Source organism: Coregonus lavaretus (genome assembly GCF_964263955.1).
Source record: "Coregonus lavaretus genome assembly, chromosome: 17".
NCBI classification, from domain to species: Eukaryota; Metazoa; Chordata; class Actinopteri; order Salmoniformes; family Salmonidae; genus Coregonus; species Coregonus lavaretus.
In genome coordinates this window covers 14,455,434-14,475,409 of record NC_140004.1, presented here as the reverse complement: position 1 = coordinate 14,475,409, position 19,976 = coordinate 14,455,434, and the positions used below count along the sequence as shown (strand labels likewise).

The window sequence follows — 19,976 nt, the reverse complement described above, 5'->3', positions numbered from 1 at the left end:
GGGTAAAAATTATTGATTTTGCTGCAGCAATTCCGCCATTTTGTATGGCAATATGCAATGATTTTGTCAAATTTGTCGTGAAAATGCACTGACAAGGGAAAACTTTTGTTGACATGTGGCTTGATTGAACCATATCATGCGGTAAATGTGCAGTGATTGGTTAAAATTGCAAGCCCTCTTTTTGTACTGCGGTGACGGGTCTCAGTTTCATGCAATAATATTGCAATGATTTGACTGTTTTATGCAGAAATAGTTCAGTGAGGGACTGATATTTATGGCATTATCCTTGAGTGCACTCGTTGTTCTGCCTTTCAAGTGCAACTTGAGACTTTATAAAAACTGTGCAGTTTTAATAAGACAGAATATAAAATGTTTTAAAAGTATTTTCTCAGCCAGAAATATCAGGTTGTAAACTTATGTTACGTTTTCAGTTCCTGCTAAGTTATTGCCTTTTCATTCCCCTGCAATGTTTTGATTCAGTGTCTTTGATTCACTTAAAAATACCCTTATAACACTTAACTAATTCAACAGAAGAAAAAAAAAATACGCTAAGAAAATGTGCCAGTAGGCACTGGGCAGGAATAAATTGATGAAAAGAAACCAGGCGAATGGAGCCTCATGAGCCCTTCCTATGTAGAACTGTCTCTCCAGTTTCCACCAGCTGCAGGTCATGAAGAAGCCAATCAATCATAAGGACTACATTCCAAAAAGACAACCCCAATTAGAGCTCTCTGACGTCATCAGCTTAGACTTTCATTAGTGACCAAAAAACTAAGAAAATGTATACCACGTATTAATACCACTGACTTTACAACATGAAGTTAAGGAATGTCATTCTGAGCAAATCAACAGCAAAGTTAGAGAGAGTCGTCGAATATCAATGTGCAAGGCCAACCACTCTTCAACAAAATATCAAATATGTTGAATATCGGCAATCAAGAATGCAGTTGGATACCAGTTGCCTGTCTTCTGTCGGCTCTGAATTGGACATGGACCAGAATTTCATGGTGTACAGCAGGGCTGTTCAATGTCGGTCCTGGTGGGCCAAAACATTTCTGGTTTTCATCGTCTCCTTCTACTAATTCAGACCTGGGACACCAGGTGAGTGCAATTAACTACAAAGTAGAAACAAAAAACAGATGGGTTTCGGCCCTCCAAGACCAGAATTGAACAGCCCTGGTGTAGAGTAACCCAGAGAAGAGAAGTACATTGAACAGAGGAGGGGGGGGGGGGAGCGATGTCTAGGGCTAGGCAGAGAGTGGTTTTATAGGGGAAGCCCCTTGTACCCGGGTGTCCTGCGCTGGGCCTCGTCGCTAGGCTGGCTCCCAGCCCGGCGCTTCCAGGTTTGATAATCCACAGACGCTGGGCTGGGGTGCTGTGGTAAAATAAAGACATTTGCACACTATATATAATCCCAAACATTCTATGGAGATCCGTTTCGGGGGGCAATGTGCCTTTCGCAGGGTTAAGGATGCTGTGGTAAGACAACCAGTTTTGAGTTGTGAGGTCAGATGGAACCTTAGAAATAGAATCCTAATTCTAATTCTATGAATAGAACAAACTTCAATACAGTCAGTCTGTGTTCTACTTTCATGTTGTTCACCAGAACTAGAGGTCGCAGGAGAGCTTGTGCTGGTGGCATATTGTGTTGGTTACACAATTAAAATGAAACTTCTTTGCTTGTGCTGTGCAGAGTATTTAGAGGCTGAGGACAAAATCTCTCTCCTAGCATTCATCTGCTCCAGTGTTTCACAAATAACACACTCAATGCAACATTTATGCTGCGAGGACCTTTTGTACAGAATGCTGAAAATCTTTTTTCAGTCTCCCCTAGTGGGGTTGACACACTACAATAGGTTTTACATAATTGCTGCTCTTCACGTCCTTTCATTCATTCATTCCTTTAAAAAAAAATTGTATTCCCTTTTTAAAAACCACAGAATAAGCACCCTCTGTCTCCATTGCTGCATTTTGCAGTTTCCCACAAACTGGATGTTGGAAAAGGATAGGATAAACACCCTGACTCTCTGTTAGACAAGAATGATGAGACAGAATGCTGTAAGGAGAAACCCGAGACAGATGGCTATTCACACTTTCACACCTGACCAACTCCTGTCAGCTTTCAACCCTCCTTTATCACCCTCCCTCGCCTCTTTTCTCCACACCCCATTCCTGTCATCTTTCACCTCTGCTTTTTTTTTACATCCCTCATTCCCGCAGTCTCCCTCATTCGCTCCTTCCTCCGCTTTCCTCTGCTTCCCCACCTCTCCTAATCTTCCCTCTTTTCTAACCACTTAGAATCCTGGCGCTGACGAAGATGGCGGCCTCGCGACTAGCTCTTAGGAAACTTTGCAGTATTTTGTTTTTTTAGGTATTATTTTTTACATTATTAGCTCAGAAAGTGTTTTGCATCATTACATACAGCCGGGAAAAACGATTGGATATCAGAGAGGCGGTAACTCACCAGCATTACGACCAGGAATACGACTTTCCCGAAGCAGATCCTTTTCTGCTCTCCCCAGGGCAACTGAACTGATTCCAGCGGCTGACCCAAAACATCGCCGGCGAAGGAGAGGCACTCGGAGCGGCCTGCTGGTTCGACTTAGGAGGCGCACACACCACCCACCGCTTCCAAGTATTCTACTCGCTAATGTTCAATCTTTGGTTAAAAAAGTCGACGAACTGCGGGCAAGGATTTCTTTCCAGAGAGACATCAAGGCCTGTAACATACTCTGTTTCACGGAAACACGGCTCTCTTGGGATATTCTGTCGAAATCGGTCCAGCCAGATGGGTTCTCAGTTCATCGCGCAGACAGGAATAAATATCTCTCCGAGAAGCAGAAGGGCGGAGGTGTGTGTATCATGATTAATGACTCATGGTGTAATTGTAGTAACATACAGGAACTCGAGTCCTTCTGTTCACCCGACCTAGAATATCTCACAATTAAATGCTGACCGTATTATCTCCCAAGATAATTTTCTTCGGTTATAGTCACAGCCGTGTATATCCCCCCTCAAGCCGATACCACGACAGCCCTCAAAGAACTTCACTGGAAACCACATATCCTGAGGCTGCATTTATTGTAGCCAGGAATTTTAACAAAGCAAATTTGAGGACTAGGCTGCCGAAGTTCTATCAACATATCGACTGTTGTATTCGCGCTGCTAAAATCCTCGACCATTGCTATTCAAACTTCCGGGATGGTTATAAGGCCTTCCCCCGCCCTCCTTTCGGCAAATCTGACCACGACTCCATTTTGCTTCTCCCTTCCTATAGGCAGAAACTCAAAACAGGAAGTACCCGTGCTAAGGACTATTCAACGCTGGTCTGACCAATCGGAATCCACGCTTCAAGATTGTTTTGATCACGCGGACTGGGATATGTTCCGGGTAGCTTCCGAAAATAATTTAGACGAATACACTGAAACAGTGACTGAGTTTATCAGGAAGTGTATAGGTGATTTTGTGCCCACTGTGACTATTAAAACCTACCCTAACCAGAAACCGTGGATAGACGGCAGCATTCGCGCAAATCTAAAAGCGCGAACCACCGCATTCAACAATGGCAAGGTGACTGGGAATATGGCAGAATACAAACAGTGTAGCTACTCACTCCGCAAGGCAATTAAACTGGCAAAACATCAGTATAGAGACAAAGTGGAGTCGCAATTCAATGGCTCAGACACGAGACGTATGTGGCAGGATTTAAAGACAATCACGGACTACAAAAAGAAAACCAGCCACGTCGCCGACACAGACGTCTCGCTTCCAGACAAGCTAAACACATTCTTCGCCCGCTTTGAGGATAACACAGTGCCACAGACGAGGCCCATTACCAAGGACTGTGGCCTCTCCTTCTCCATGTCCGACGTGATTAAGACATTTAAACATGTTAACCCCCGCAAGGCTGCCGGCCCAGACGGCATCCATTGCCGCGTCCTCAGAGCATGCGCAGACCAGCTGGCTGGTGTGTTTATGGACATATTCAATCTCTCCCTTTCCCAGTCTGCTGTTCCCACATGCTTCAAGAGGGCCACCATTGTTCCTGTACCCAAGAAAGCAAAGGTAACTGAACTAAATGACTATCGCCCTGTAGCACTCACCTCTGTCATCATGAAGTGCTTTGAGAGACTAGTCAAGGATCATATCACCTCTACCTTACCTGTCACCCTAGACCCACTTCAATTTGCTTACCGCCCCAATAGATCCATAGATGATGCAATCGCCATCACACTGCACTATGCCATCTGGACAAGAGGAATACCCATGTTCACTGACTATAGTTCAGCATTCAACACCATAGTACCCTCCAAGCTCATCATTAAGCACGAGGCCCTGGGTCTGAACCCCGCCCTGTGCAACTGGGTCCTGGACTTCCTGACTGGCCGCCCCCAGGTGGTGCAGGTAGGAAACAACATCTCCACTTCGCTGATCCTCAACACTGGGGTCCCACAAGAGTGCTCAGCCCCCTCCTGTACTCCCTGTTCACCCATGACTGCGTGGCCAAGCACGCCTCCAACTCAATCATCAAGTTTGCAGACGACACAACAGTAGTAGGCCTGATTACCAACAATGACGAGACCGCCTACAGGGAGGAGGTGAGGGCTCTGGGAGTGTGGTGCCAGGCAAATAACCTCTCACTCAACATCAACAAAACAAAGGAGATGATCGTGGACTTCAGGAAACAGCAGAGGGTGCACCCCCATATCCACATCGACGGGACCGCAGTGTAGAAGGTGGAAAGCTTCCTTGGCGTACACATCACCGACAAACTGAAATTGTCCACCCACGCAGACAGTGTGGTGAAGAAGGCGCAACAGAGCCTCTTCAACCTCAGGAGGCTGAAGAAATGTGGCTTAGCACCTAAAACCCTCACAAACTTTTACAGATGCACAATTGAGAGCATCCTGTCGGGCTGTATCACCGCCTGGTACGGCAACTGCACCGCCCACAACCGCAGGGCTCTCCAGAGGGTGGTGCGGTCTGCCGAACGCATTACCGGGGGCAAACTACCCGCCCTCCAAGACACATACAACACCCGATGTCACAGGAAGGCCAAAAATATCATCAAGGACATCAACCACCCGAGCCACTGCCTGTTCATCCCGCTATCATCCAGAAGGCGAGGTCAGTACAGGTGCATCAAAGCTGGGACCGAGAGAATGAAAAACAGCTTCTATCTCAAGGCCATCAGACTGTTAAATAGCCATCACTAGCACATTAGAGGCTGCTGCTGCCTATTGAAATCACTGGCCACTTTAAGAAATTGAACACTAGTCACTTAAATAATGTTTACATATCTTGCACTACTCATCTCATATGTATATACTGCATTCTATTCTATAATATTGTACTGTATCTTAGTCCATGTCGCTCTGTCATTGCTTGTCCATATATGTATATATTCTTAAATCCCATTCCTTACTAGTTTTGTGTGTATTGGGTATATGTTGTGAAATTGTTAGATATTACTGCACTGTCGGAGCTAGAAGCACAAGCATTTCGCTACACCCGCTATAACATCTGCTAAACACGTGTATGTGACAAATACAATTTTATTTGATTTTAACCCTGCCTTGTTCATTTAATGACCACAATGGAAATAAGGGTTCAGGTTTTACTGATAGATTTTAAAAGTATAAGTTGATAGATTTTAAAGGTATATTATGTTGTCTTCAGCTGGAGCAGCTTTATGTTTATTTTAATTGTCAAATAAAATCATACATTCAACTAATTAAATCCTTCAAAAGGTTAAATAAACATATTTTTCTCATTGGAGGACTGACAGAGGGGTAAATACCTTGGTCTATGGCAGTGTGTTCATCTCTCATGGCCAGTGAGGACAGGGTGACCTTCAGGGAGAATTTGGGGTCGTTGACGTTGACCACCCAGATGGCTGACTCCGACACGCTCGACCGTACCTCGTACTTGTCCTCTGTCAGCGTCTGCAAGGGCAACCAACGAGGGTTGAGGCAGATCATAAGCTAGCTGTGGCATGCACACAACATGTTCAACACATTCACATTACACACTATTATATTACTACAATTTAAATTATCAGAACATGTTTAATCTTCATAGGCATCATAACAAAACTTCCAATATCATTTTCTATGCATGGCATTTTATTGTCTTTCCAGTTTTGTAGTGATCATGTTCACAGGGAGAAAGATTCAGGTTTATTCTCTAGTCTAGTAGTTAGTTGCTTTGAAGAATGCTTCATCTCTCCCCTTCTGTGTCAACCTCACTCCACCTCCTTCGCTGAAAAGCCGAGAGGTGCAAATGGAATCGTCCCTTGATGATAACCTGCACAGCAGACTGGAGCGGTAATTAACTCGGTGATAATGAGGGAGAGAGGGAGCACAGGGAGATCATGTACAGTAGTCAGCTCTGCACTACAGAAAGCAGTGGTGGATGTAGTCTTTTCTGCACTACACTACAGAAAAGAGCTGTGGTACGCTCAGGTCTGCACAAGAGGTTGACACGGGAACAGGACTCCCGCGGGTATTGCGGGTCCCGCGGGATTCCGGCAGGAATGAGATTCAAGTTCTAGAGTCAAGTTCGGGATAGTCCAGAATCAACAGTCCACAGGAGCAGGCAGTACAGGAATAGTTATAAACTGAGGTTTGGGGGAGGGGACGGGTAGAAATACAGTACCAGTCAAAAGTTTGGACAAACCTACTCATTCAAGGGTTTTTCTTTATTTTTACAATTTTTTACATTGTTGAATAATAGTGAAGACATCAAAACTGTGAAATAATACAGTGGGGAGAACAAGTATTTGATACAATGCCGATTTTGCAGGTTTTCCTACTTACAAAGCATGTAGAAGTCTCTAATTTTTATCATAGGTACACTTCAACTGTGAGAGACGGAATCTAAAACAAAAATCCAGAAAATCACATTGTATGATTTTTAAGTAATTAATTTGCATTTTATTGCATGACATAAGTATTTGATACATCAGAAAAGCAGAACTTAATATTTGGTAGAGAAACCTTTGTTTGCAATTACAGAGATCATACGTTTCCTGTTGGTCTTGACCAGGTTTGCACACACTGCAGCAGGGATTTTGGCCCACTCCTCCATACAGACCTTCTCCAGATCCTTCAGGTTTCGGGGCTGTCGCTGGGCAATACGGACTTTCAGCTCCCTCCAAAGATTTTCTATTGGGTTCAGGTCTGGAGACTGGCTAGGCCACTCCAGGACCTTGAGATGCTTCTTATGGAGCCACTCCTTAGTTGCCCTGGCTGTGTGTTTCAAGTCGTTGTCATGCTGGAAAACCCAGCCACGACCCATCTTCAATGCTCTTACTGAGGGAAGGAGGTTGTTGGCCAAGATCTCGCGATACATGGCCCCATCCATCCTCCCCTCAATACGGTGCAGTCGTCCTGTCCCCTTTGCAGAAAAGCATCCCCAAAGAATGATGTTTCCACCTCCATGCTTCACGGTTGGGATGGTGTTCTTGGGGTTGTACTCATCCTTCTTCTTCCTCCAAACACGGCGAGTGGAGTTTAGACCAAAAAGCTCTATTTTTGTCTCATCAGACCACATGACCTTCTCCCATTCCTCCTCTGGATCATCCAGATGGTCATTGGCAAACTTCAGACGGGCCTGGACATGCACTGGCTTGAGCAGGGGGACCTTGCATGCGCTGCAGGATTTTAATCCATGACGGCGTAGTGTGTTACTAATGGTTTTCTTTGAGACTGTGGTCCCAGCTCTCTTCAGGTCATTGACCAGGTCCTGCCGTGTAGTTCTGGGCTGATCCCTCACCTTCCTCATGATCATTGATGTCCCACAAGGTGAGATCTTGCATGGAGCCCCAGACCGAGGGTGATTGACCATCATCTTGAACTTCTTCCATTTTCTAATAATTGCACCAGCAGTTGTTGCCTTCTCACCAAGCTGCTTGCCTATTGTCCTGTAGCCCATCCCAGCCTTGTGCAGGTCTACAATTTTATCCCTGATGTCCTTACACAGCTCTCTGGTCTTTGCCATTGTGGAGAGGTTGGAGTCTGTTTGATTGAGTGTGTGGACAGGTGTCTTTTATACAGGTAATGAGTTCAAACAGGTGCAGTTAATACAGGTAATGAGTGGAGAACAGGAGGGCTTCTTAAAGAAAAACGAACAGGTCTGTGAGAGCCGGAATTCTTACTGGTTGGTAGGTGATCAAATACTTATGTCATGCAATAAAATGCAAATTAATTACTTAAAAATCATACAATGTGATTTTCTGGATTTTTGTTTTAGATTCCGTCTCTCACAGTTGAAGTGTACCTATAATAAAAATTACAGACCACTACATGCTTTGTAAGTAGGAAAACCTGCAAAATCGGCAGTGTATCAAATACTTGTTCTCCCCACTGTACATATGGAATCATATAGTAACCAAAAAAGTTTTAAACAAATCAAAATATATTTTACATTTGAGATTCTTCAAATAGCCACCCTTTGCCTTGATGACAACTTTGAACACTCTTGGCATTCTCTCAACCAGCTTCCCCTGGAATGCTTTTCCAACAGTCTTGAAGGAGTTCCCACATATGCTGAGCACTTGTTGGCTGCTTTTCCTGCACTCTGCGGTCCAACTCATCCCAAACAATCTCAATTTGGTTGAGGTCGGGGGATTGTGGAGGCCAGGTCATCTGATGCAGCACTCCATCACTCTCCTTCTTGGTCAAATAGCCCTTACACAACCTGGAGGTGTGTTGGGTCATTGTCCTGTTGAGGAACAAATGATAGTCCCACTAAGCGCAAACCAGATGGGATGGCGTATCGCTGCAGAATGCTGTGGTAGGCATGCTGGTTAAGTGTGCCTTGAATTCTAAATAAATCACAGACAGTCACCAGTAAAGCACAACACACCATCACACCTCCTCCTCCATGCTTCACGGTGGGAACCACACATGCGGAGATAATCCGTTCAAGTACTCTGCGTCTCACAAAGACACAGCGGTTGGAACCAAAAATCTCATATTTGGACATATTTTGGACTTGAGATGTGTCTGTTACTTGAACTCTGTGAAGCATTTATTTGGGCTGCAATTTCTGAGGCTGGTAACTCTAATGAACTTATCCTCTGCAGCAGAGGTAACTCTGGGTCTTCCATTTCTGTGGCGGTCCTCATTAGAGCCAGTTTCATCATAGCGCTTGATGGTTTTTGCGACTGCACTTGAAGAAACTTAAAAAAGTTCTTGAAATGTTCCGTATTGACTGACCTTCATGTCTTAAAGTAATGATGGACTGTCGTTTCTCTTTTCTTATTTGAGCTGTTCTTGCCATAATATGGACTTGATCTTTTACCAAATAGGGCTATCGTCTGTATACCCCCCTACCTTGTCACAACACAACTGATTGGCTCAAACACATGAAGGAAATAAATTCCACAAATTAACTTTTAAGAAGGCACACCTGTTAATTGAAATGCATTCCAGGTGACTACCTCATGAAGCTGGTTGAGAGAATGCCAAGAGTGCGCAAAGCTGTCATCAAGGCAAAGGGTGGCTACTTTGAAGAATCTCAAATATAAAATATATTTTGATTTGTTTAACACTTTTTTGGTTACTACATGATTCCATATGTGTTATTTCATAGTTTTCACTATTATTCTGCAATGTAAACATTAAAAAAAAAAAAAAAAAAAAAAAAAAACTTGAATGAGTAGGTGTGTCCAAACTTATGACTGGTAGTGTATGTAATGTGTGGAGCATTTCATAAATATAAAAATAAAAAACTGTAGGCCTAATAAGGTTTACTTAATAAAACGAATTACAAAATAAATTGTATTTAATCCCCTCCCCCTTCCGTCAGCTCACTTTAGCACGCCTCGCTCCAGTTGTAGCCAATCACTACTTTACCTCAGATGCACGCTGAGACATACACAATTGCACATGTTTCTATCTATGAGTTTATTTATATATGAGTTCATCCGACTCTGGTAGAAGGGCTGTCTTCATTGCCAAAATCCCGTAATGTGGTTGTTATCAGCTGTGTGTGCACTGTGCAGGCAACTGTCTCGGGAGCGTGGAGCAGCAGCCAAATGGAGCAGTTGCTATGGCTACGCATTAGTGGATACTCAGACTGGTCTCAGGGCAGATCTGCCGGTTTTGACTAGCAGTGACTTTTTCTAGCAGGTTAGGAGCACTTACCCAGCATGTTAGGAGAATTAACGTGGCATGTTAGGAGAATTAGGTTAAGGTCAGGAAAAGGGTTAGGGTTAGCTAAAATTGTCCCAGACACAACTCAAACATATCTAGCTACAACCAGGCCTGCCCTGAGAACAGTCTTGGTTTCCACTTATGCAATTCTGCATGCAGAGCGGGGGACAGACAGACAAGCAGCTAACGGAGGAAGTTATTTCTGATTTCTGCGCCTACAAATGAGCACAGGACGGGAGGGATTTTTATCGGGACGAGACAGGAAAGTTCAGGGGTTATAGAACTGTTGCGGGATAAGGACAGTACGGGACAGGAATTAATTTTCACTCCCGTGTCAACCTCTAGTCTGCACTACATTACGGAAAGGAGTGATATTCGGAACTCACATTGGATAATGTGCCATCCCATTAATTTTAAAATGTTACGGTTATTTTGCTCATGTAAAATGTTTGAGTAAAAACTGACCTGTAGTTGCAAGGGCAGGTTGGCACTAACAGTGTACAGAAGTAGTTTGGTTGGTTTGTCTCTGCACATCAGGACCAGCTCCAAGTCCAAGTCTCCTTTAACCAGGAGGCCCTTAGCCACAAGACCCACCCGCATCACCCCACACAGGATCGACACACTCTGGGGCCTGTTGAAGACAGAGCAGTGCAGTAGTCAGCCACCTAACACTATACATTTACATTTACATTTACATTTTAGTCATTTAGCAGACGCTCTTATCCAGAGCGACTTACAGTTAGTGAATACATATTTTTTTATACTGGCCCCCCGTGGGAATCGAACCCACAACCCTGGCGTTGCAAACGCCATGCTCTATCAACTGAGCTACATCCCTGCCGGCCATTCCCTCCCCTACCCTGGACGACGCTGGGCCAATTGTGCGCCGCCCATGAGTCTCCCGGTCGCGGCCGGCTGCGACAGAGCCTGGATTCGAACCAGGATCTCTAGTGGCACAGTTAGCACTGCGATGCAGTGCCTTAGACCACTGCGCCACTAGTTTTTAAGGACGCCATTAACAGAGAACTGAAGAGTTATAAACTAAAATATTTTGTTTTCAGACACTCTTGTCACATGTCGAAATAACATTTATGTAGTCTACACATTTTCACCAGAACAGAGGAAGCAGTAACTGTATAACTGCTTTGTTAAAACCTACTATGTAGAGAAATGGAATCAGGTGTATATTGCTAGGCCAAAAAATTATGTGTGCACCCTTTTGGGTCCCCAGGACCAGGATTAAGAAACACTAAATATAAAGTACCTCAAGCCTTTGTGACATTGTAGAAGAGAACTCACTTTGTGCTGCCGTGGGTGCCGGTAGAGTCTCCAGCAGCATTGACGTCGGTGGTGGTGGTGGTCGGGGCCTTGCTTAGGGAGGCGTTGAGGTTGTCCATCCAGTCAGACACCTGTTTGAGGGCACATTCCACGGTGGACACCAGCTTCTGGACCGCCTCCAGCTCCTCTGGCGAAGGGTAGATGTCGGCATGCTTGGCCATGACGTGGCAGTCGTCGTTGGCAAACGATCGGATGGACCTCTGAGAGGAAGGAAAAACAAATAATGAGTCATTCAGAACATGTGATCCTTTGTCAATATTCTAAAGACAAATGAGTTGGCCAGTTGCAGTAAGGACTTTTCTTGGTGTCAGACATGCCATCTTACGCTGCACCTCCTAGCAACCAGTGCTGCTGCGAATTTCCATTTGTCCTACTTACGAAGCCAGTGTGTGCTTGCCTACAAATCAGCTGTATCAGCAAATGTGTGCCGTTTAGCAAGCCCAACTGTACACAGTACAGAGAGAGCACCATGTAGAGCTTTGAGCCCAAGGTCAGCCTCACTTTCCTTTCTCTATCTCTCTTCCCTCGTTCTCCCTCCCTCCCTCTCTGTTTGCAGTGTGTAGGCATCACTCATTACAGTGGGTTATTTATGATAGGGTTGAATAATTCATAGGCTAGTGTGTGGAGACTGAGGAGGGGAGGCTCAAGTCCTCAGAGCTGGAGGTGGGTCATTTATCACGACCTAGCTAATCTCTTTCTGTACCACCAGGGAATTCACACCTCTATATCAGAGAGAGGGGAGCGCATCAACAACCTCAACACATACAGTACACATCTCCTATATATTTCTCTTTCTCCTCTCAAACAACCCGTCTTTATTCAAGATCTGACATACAGACACATAAACAGACCCAAACATACAATATAGCCACAGACAAACAACCTACTTGGACAGACATCCTCGCACTCAGCCAGATGCTCTCTCTCTCTCTCTCTCACACACACACACACACACACACCTCACCATCTCTAGAGGAGAGGCAAGGGCCACAGACCTCTCTGGTCTAGGAGTGTGACTGGGTGTGGTCTAGGTTAGGACCAGGGGACCCTAACTCCGCCTCCTCGTGCAGTCACCTCTGACCCATCAGCTAGCTCGTGTCCCACGTGGCAGAGATACAGGTAAATCAGCACAGCTGTGGGAGGAATAAAAGGAGATGGAATAGAAATGATAAGCATTTATCACACTGGCATATGTCCAGCCATAACTACAAACAGCCAACATCAACCAAAAAAGCAGATGTATGTTATCGATTGCAACCAAATATATAGCCTAGGTATTTCTCAAAAAAGAAAGATCAAGTGAGTTATTTATTTGTTATTATGGGTAACAAAAATGTAATCATAGATATTATCTGACATTCTGACCTAACAACTAGAATACAAGCTATGCCCCTCTATTCATCAGAGCCTTCCTTGTTTTACATTTTCAATTTAGATCCGCGATCACATTATGAGTGTCATTATCTCAACCTGAATGGAGAGGCTAGGTGATTTTACAGGGATAATTAAAAGTAAGCCATACTGATGACTTTTTAATGACTTTGAAAACCTCTACAACAGCAGATGGTGAGCACAGCATGAGACAAAGGGACAGAGTCTGACACATAACCCTCTTTTTAAAAATGTAAGGTTCTGACTGAAGTTCAGAGAGTAAAAACACACTCACATAGTAAACAGGCAGGCAGTGCGACCGGAAAAGGTTTGTCATTGTTTTAGAAGTCTTCATTTAAACTTGCCAAAACTATAGACGGGTTAGCTGACAACGCAGAAGTATGTGTGTTGTTATGATTCTGGACCGTCAGATAGCTAGCAACAATGACAAGAAGCTGCCATGAGGGGAATACAGTCGTGGTCAAATGTTTTGGTCTTCACAAAGTTCGCTGCTTCAGTGTTATGAGATATTTTTGTCAGATGTTACTATGGTATACTGAAGTATAATTACAAGCATTCCATAAGTGTCAAAGGCTTTTATTGACAATTACATTAAGTTTATGCAAAGAGTCAATATTTGCAGTGTTGACCCTTCTTTTTCAAGACCTCTGCAATCCGCCCTGGCATGCTGTCAATTAACTTCTGGGCCACATCCTGACTGATGGCAGCCCATTCTTGCATAATCAATGCTTGAAGTTTGTCAGAATTTGTGGGTTTTTGTTTGTCCACCCGCCTCTTGAGGATTGACCACAAGTTCTCAATGGGATTAAGGTCTGGGGAGTTTCCTGGCCATGGACCCAAAATGTCGATGTTTTGTTCCCCGAGCCACTTAGTTATCACTTTTGCCTTATGGCAAGGTGCTCCATCATGCTGGAAAAGGCATTGTTTGTCACCAAACTGTTCTTGGATGGTTGGGAGAAGTTGCTCTCGGAGGATGTGTTGGTACCATTCTTTATTCATGGCTGTGTTCTTAGGCAAAATTGTGAGTGAGCCCACTCCCTTGGCTGAGAAGCAACCCCACAATGGTCTCAGGATGCTTTACTGTTGGCATGACACAGGACTGATGGTAGCGCTCACCTTGTCTTCTTGACAAGGTGTTTTCCGGATGCCCCAAACAATCGGAAAGGGGATTCATCAGAGAAAATGACTTTACCCCAGTACTCAGCAGTCCAATCCCTGTACCTTTTGCAGAATATCAGTCTGTCCCTGATGTATTTCCTGGAGAGAAGTGGCTTCCTCGCTGCCCTTCTTGACACCAGGCCATCCTCCAAAAGTCTTTGCCTCATTGTGCGTGCAGATGCATTCACACCTGCCTGCTGCCATTCCTGAGCAAGCTCTGCACTGGTGCTGCCCCGATCCCACAGCTGAATCAACTTTAGGAGACGGTCCTGGTGCTTGCTGGACTTTCTTGGGCGCCCTGAAGCCTTCTTCACAACAATTGAACCTCTCTCCTTGAAGTTCTTGATGATCCGATAAATGGCTGATTTAGGTGCAATCTTACTAGCAGCAATTTCCTTGCCTGTGAAGCCCTTTTTGTGCAAAGCAATGATGACGGCACGTTTCCTTGCAGGTAACCTTGGTTAACAGAGGAAGAACAATGATTTCAAGCACCACCCTCCTTTTAAAGCTTCCAGTCTGTTATTCTAACTCAATCAGCATGACAGAGTGATCTCCAGCCTTGTCCTTGTCAACACTCTCACCTGTGTTAACAAGAGAATCACTGACATGATGTCAGCTGGTCCTTTTGTGGCAGGGCTGAAATGCAGTGGAATTTTTTGGGGGGGATTAAGTTCATTTTCATGGCTAAGAGGGACTTTGCAATTAATTGCAATTCATCTGATCACTCTTCACAACATTCTGGAGTATATTGAAATTGGCATCATAAAAACTGAGGCAGCAGACTTTGTGAAAATTAATATTTGTGTCATTCTCAAAACTTTTGACCACGACTGTACACACAATACCTCATAATGACAAAGCAAAACAGGTTTTTTGAAATTATTGCTAATTTATTCAAAATAAACAACGGAAATATGACATTTACATAAGTATTCAGACCCTTTACTCAGTACTTTGTTGAAGCACATTTGCAGCGATTACAGCCTCGAGTCTTCTTGGGTATGACGCTACAAGCTTGGCACACCTCTTTTTGGGGAGTTTCTCCATTATTCTCTGCAGATCCTCTCAAGCTCTGTCAGGTTGGATGGAGAGCGTCGCTGCACAGCTATTTTCAGGTCTCTCCAGAGATGTTAGATCAGGTTCAAGTCCGAGCTCTGGCTGGGCCACTCAAGGACATTCAGAGACTTGCCCCGAAGCCAGTCCTGCGTTGTCTTGGCTGTGTGTTTAGGGTCGTTGTCTTGTTGGAAGGTGAACATTCACCCCAGTCTGAGATCCTGAGCGCTCTGGAGCAGGTTTTCATCAAGGATCTCTCTGTACTGTGCTCCGTTCATCTTTGCCTCAATCCTGACTAGTCTCCCAGTCCCTGCCGCTGAATAACATCCCAACAGCATGATGCTGCCACCACCATGCTTCACGGTAGGGATAGTGCCAGGTTTCCTCCAGACATGACGCTTGGCATTCAGGCCAAAGAGTTCAATCTTGGTTTCATCAGACCAGAAAATCTTGTTTCTCATGGTCTGAGAGTCTTTAGGTGCCTTTTGGCAGACTTCCAGTGGGCTGTCATGTGCCATTTACTGAGGAGTGGCTTCCGTCTGGCCACTCTACCACAAAGGCCTGATTGGTGGAGTGCTGCAGAGATGGTTGTCCTTCTGGAAGGTTCTCCCATCTCCACAGAGGAACTATAGAGCTCTGTCAGAGTGACCATCAGGTTCTTGGTCACCTCCTTGACCAAGGCCCTTCTCCCCCGATTTCTCAGTTTGGCCGGGCGGCCAGCTCTAGGAAGAGTCTTAGTGGTTCCAAACTTCTTCCATTTAAGAATATGGAGGCCACTGTGTTCTTGGGGATCCTCAATGCTACAGATATTTTTTGGTACCCTTCCCCAGATCTGTGCCTCGACACAATCCTGTCTCGGAGCTCTACAGACAATTCCTTCGACCTCATGGCTTGGTTTTTGCTCTGTCAACTGTGGGACCTTATATTGACAGGTGTGTGCCTGTTTTTGCTTCGTCATTATAGGGTATTGTGTGTAGATTGCTGAAAATGTTTTACATTTACATTTTACATTTACGTCATTTAGCAGACGCTCTTATCCAGAGCGACTTACAAATTGGTGCATTCACCCTATAGCCAGTGGGATAACCACTTTACAATTATTATTATTTATTTTTTTATTATTTTTTTTGGGTGGGGGGGGGGGGGGAGGGGGTAGAAGGATTACTTTATCCTATCCCAGGTATTCCTTAAAGAGGAATCAATTTTAGAATAAGGCTGTAACGTAATAAAATGTGGAATAAGTCAAGGGGTCTGAATACTTTCTGAAGGCACTGTAAGTAGCACAGATTAGCTAGCCAGCCAGCTAACATTAACTAAGTGATAATGTGATGAGGACAGGGCTGCTTGATTGAAGTGTACTATTGATTATTTACTTATTAAAATTAGGGTTGAATGGCGGGAACCCGGTTACCAAGACATGCACTGTCAACTGTGGGATCTTTTATAGAAAGGTGTGTGCCTTTCCAAATCATGTCCAATCAATTGAATTTACCACAGGTGGACTCTAAATCAAGTTGTTGAAACATCTCAAGGACGATCAATGGAAACAGGATGCACCGGAGCTCAATTTCGAGAAACATAGCAAAAGGTCTGAATACTTATGTAAATAAGGTATTTCTGTTTTTTATTTGTAATACATTTGCAAAACACGCACCTGTGCTCCACTGGCCTCTCTCTGTAGAAAAGGCTCCTTAGCTCTTGGAGTCCCATGCAGGAAAAGCTAGAGTAGAATAGCTTGCTGGACATATAGACCAATAGACTGACTATTTGAAGAGGGACGCAAGCTCTTGTTTGCTGAATGTTAAATACAGCAGCCAATAGAACTCAAGGGTACTTTGAAAGAAGAGCGAACGTGCGATGGCGGTAGGCTATAGCAGTTATTTATTCAGACCCATAACCATTCAATCCTCGTGAAGAGAAGTGAAAGCCGTCTGCATCTTATTCTACTCCTACACTGCTCAAAAAAATAAAGGGAACACTTAAACAACACAATGTAACTCGGGGCGGCAGGTAGCTTAGTGGTTAAGAGCGTTGTGCCAGTAACCGAAAGGTCGCTGGTTCTAATCCCAGAGCCGAGTAGGTGAAAAATCTGTCGATGTGCCCTTGAGCAAGGCACTTAACCCTAATTGCTCCTGTAAGTCGCTCTGGATAAGAGCGTCTGCTAAATGACAAAAAATGTAAAATGTAAATGTAACTCCAAGTCAATCACACCTCTGTGAAATCAAACTGTCCACTTAGGAAGCAACACTGATTGACAATAAATGTCACATGCTGTTGTGCAAATGGAATAGACAACAGGTGGAAATTATAGGCAATTAGCAAGACACCCCCAATAAAGGACTGGTTTTGCAGGTGGTGACCACAGACCACTTCTCAGTTCTTATGCTTCCTGGCTTTTGAATGCTGGCGGTGCTTTCATTCTAGTGGTAGCATGAGACGGAGTCTACAACCCACACAAGTGGCTCAGGTAGTGCAGCTCATCCAGGATGGCACATCAATGCGAGCTGTGGCAAGAAGGTTTGCTGTGTCTGTCAGCGTAGTGTCCAGAGCATGGAGGCGCTACCAGGAGACAGGCCAGTACATCAGGAGACGTGGAGGAGGCCGTAGGAGGGCAACAACCCAGCAGAAGGACTGCTACCTCCGCCTTTGTGCAAGGAGGAGCAGAAGGAGCACTGCCAGAGCCCTGCAAAATGACCTCCAGCAGGCCACAAATGTGCATGTGTCTGCTCAAACAGTCAGAAACAGACTCCATGAGGGTGGTATGAGGGCCCGACGTCCACAGGTGGGGGTTGTGCTTACAGCTCAACACCGTGCAGGACGTTTGGCATTTGCCAGAGAACACCAAGATTGGCAAATTCGCCACTGGCGCCCTGTGCTCTTCACAGATGAAAGCAGGTTCACACTGAGCACATGTGACAGACGTGACAGAGTCTGGAGACGTCGTGGAGAACGTTCTGCTGCCTGCAATATCCTCCAGCATGACCGGTTTGGCGGTGGGTCAGTCATGGTGTGGGGTGGCATTTCTTTGGGGAGCCGCACAGCCCTCCATGTGCTCGCCAGAGGTAGCCTGACTGCCATTAGGTACCGAGATGAGATCCTCAGACCCCTTGTGAGACCATATGCTGGTGCGGTTGGCCCTGGGTTCCTCCTAATGCAAGACAATGCTAGACCTCATGTGGCTGGAGTGTGTCAGCAGTTCCTGCAAGAGGAAGGCATTGATGCTATGGACTGGCCCGCCCGTTCCCCAGACCTGAATCCAATTGAGCACATCTGGGACATCATGTCTCGCTCCATCCACCAACGCCACGTTGCACCACAGACTGTCCAGGAGTTGGTGGATGCTTTAGTCCAGGTCTGGGAGGAGATCCCTCAAGAGACCATCCGCCACCTCATCAGGAGCATGCCCAGGCGTTGTAGGGAGGTCATACAGGCACGTGGGGGCCACACACACTACTGAGCCTCATTTTGACTTGTTTTAAGGACATTAGATCAAAGTTGGATCAGCCTGTAGTGTGGTTTTCCACTTTAATTTTGAGGGTGACTCCAAATCCAGACCTCCATGGGTTGATACATTTGATTTCCATTGATAATTTTTGTGTGATTTTGTTGTCAGCACATTCAACTATGTAAAGAAAAAAGTATTTAATAAGATTATTTCATTCATTCAGATCTAGGATGTGTTATTTTAGTGTTCCCTTTATTTTTTTGAGCAGTGTATATTATTCAAGCATGTCATTAGAATGATGAAGATAAGGAATACGAAACGTATTTCATTTAACTGTTGAAAGCAAGGAAGGAATGATGCAACACTAGAGTGAGAAAGAGGAGGTAGGCTAATAACATTAGGGGAAATATTATGACAAATTAAAATCTAATTCCCTAGCCTATACTTGTAACTTTGTAGGCTGCATGTGCTGCACCAGAATCGCATGTTCTCTCCCTGCTTTATCATGGTTTGAACATGGTGCGTAATTCCAGTCCATATAATAGAGTATAATACAATACAGTTCAAGAATACATTTCACACTCAAAAAGGTTAGCCTACTGGAACTTGTTTAATTTATTTACCCAAGAGAGCATAGCTACATCTACAGTGGGGAAAATCAGATTCCAGAAAATCACATTGTAGGATTTTTAATGAATTTATTTGCAAATTATGGTGGAAAATAAGTATTTGGTCACCTACAAACAAGCAAGATTTCTGGCTCTCACAGACCTGTAACTTCTTCTTTAAGAGGCTCCTCTGTCCTCCACTCGTTACCTGTATTAATGGCACCTGTTTGAACTTGTTATCAGTATAAAAGACACCTATCCACAACCTCAAACAGTCACACTCCAAACTCCACTATGGCCAAGACCAAAGAGCTGTCAAAGGACACCAGAAACAAAATTGTAGACCTGCACCAGGTTGGGAAGACTGAATCTGCAATAGGTAAGCAGCTTGGTTTGAAGAAATCAACTGTGGGAGCAATTATTAGGAAATGGAAGACATACAAGACCACTGATAATCTCCCTCGATCTGGGGCTCCACGCAAGATCTCACCACGTGGGGTCAAAATGATCACAAGAACGGTGATAAAAAATCCCAGAACCACACGGGGGGACCTAGTGAATGACCTGCAGAGAGCTGGGACCAAAGTAACAAAGCCTACCATCAGTAACACACTACGCCGCCAGGGACTCAAATCCTGCAGTGCCAGACGTGTCCCCCTGCTTAAGCCAGTACATGTCCAGGCCCGTCTGAAGTTTGCTAGAGTGCATTTGGATGATCCAGAAGAGGATTGGGAGAATGTCATATGGTCAGATGAAACCAAAATAACTTTTTGGTAAAAACTCAACTCGTCGTGTTTGGAGGACAAAGAATGCTGAGTTGCA

The 19,976-nt window shown here is 44.7% G+C and overlaps 1 protein-coding gene across 1 annotated transcript in view; it reads right to left on the bottom strand.

The window, feature by feature from the left end:
* LOC311144430 (spermatid perinuclear RNA-binding protein-like) overlaps nucleotides 1-19,976 on the bottom strand; it is a 55,583-nt gene that overhangs the window by 23,337 nt on the left and 12,270 nt on the right. Inside the window, exons 2-5 of the mRNA XM_084180440.1 lie at nucleotides 12,463-12,631; nucleotides 11,460-11,698; nucleotides 10,626-10,791; nucleotides 5,801-5,945 (exon numbers count right to left, since the gene is read on the bottom strand). Coding sequence (XP_084036566.1) covers nucleotides 5,801-5,945; nucleotides 10,626-10,791; nucleotides 11,460-11,698; nucleotides 12,463-12,465 — 553 coding nt within the window. The 5' untranslated portion in view covers nucleotides 12,466-12,631. The remainder of the gene's footprint in view (nucleotides 1-5,800; nucleotides 5,946-10,625; nucleotides 10,792-11,459; nucleotides 11,699-12,462; nucleotides 12,632-19,976) is intronic.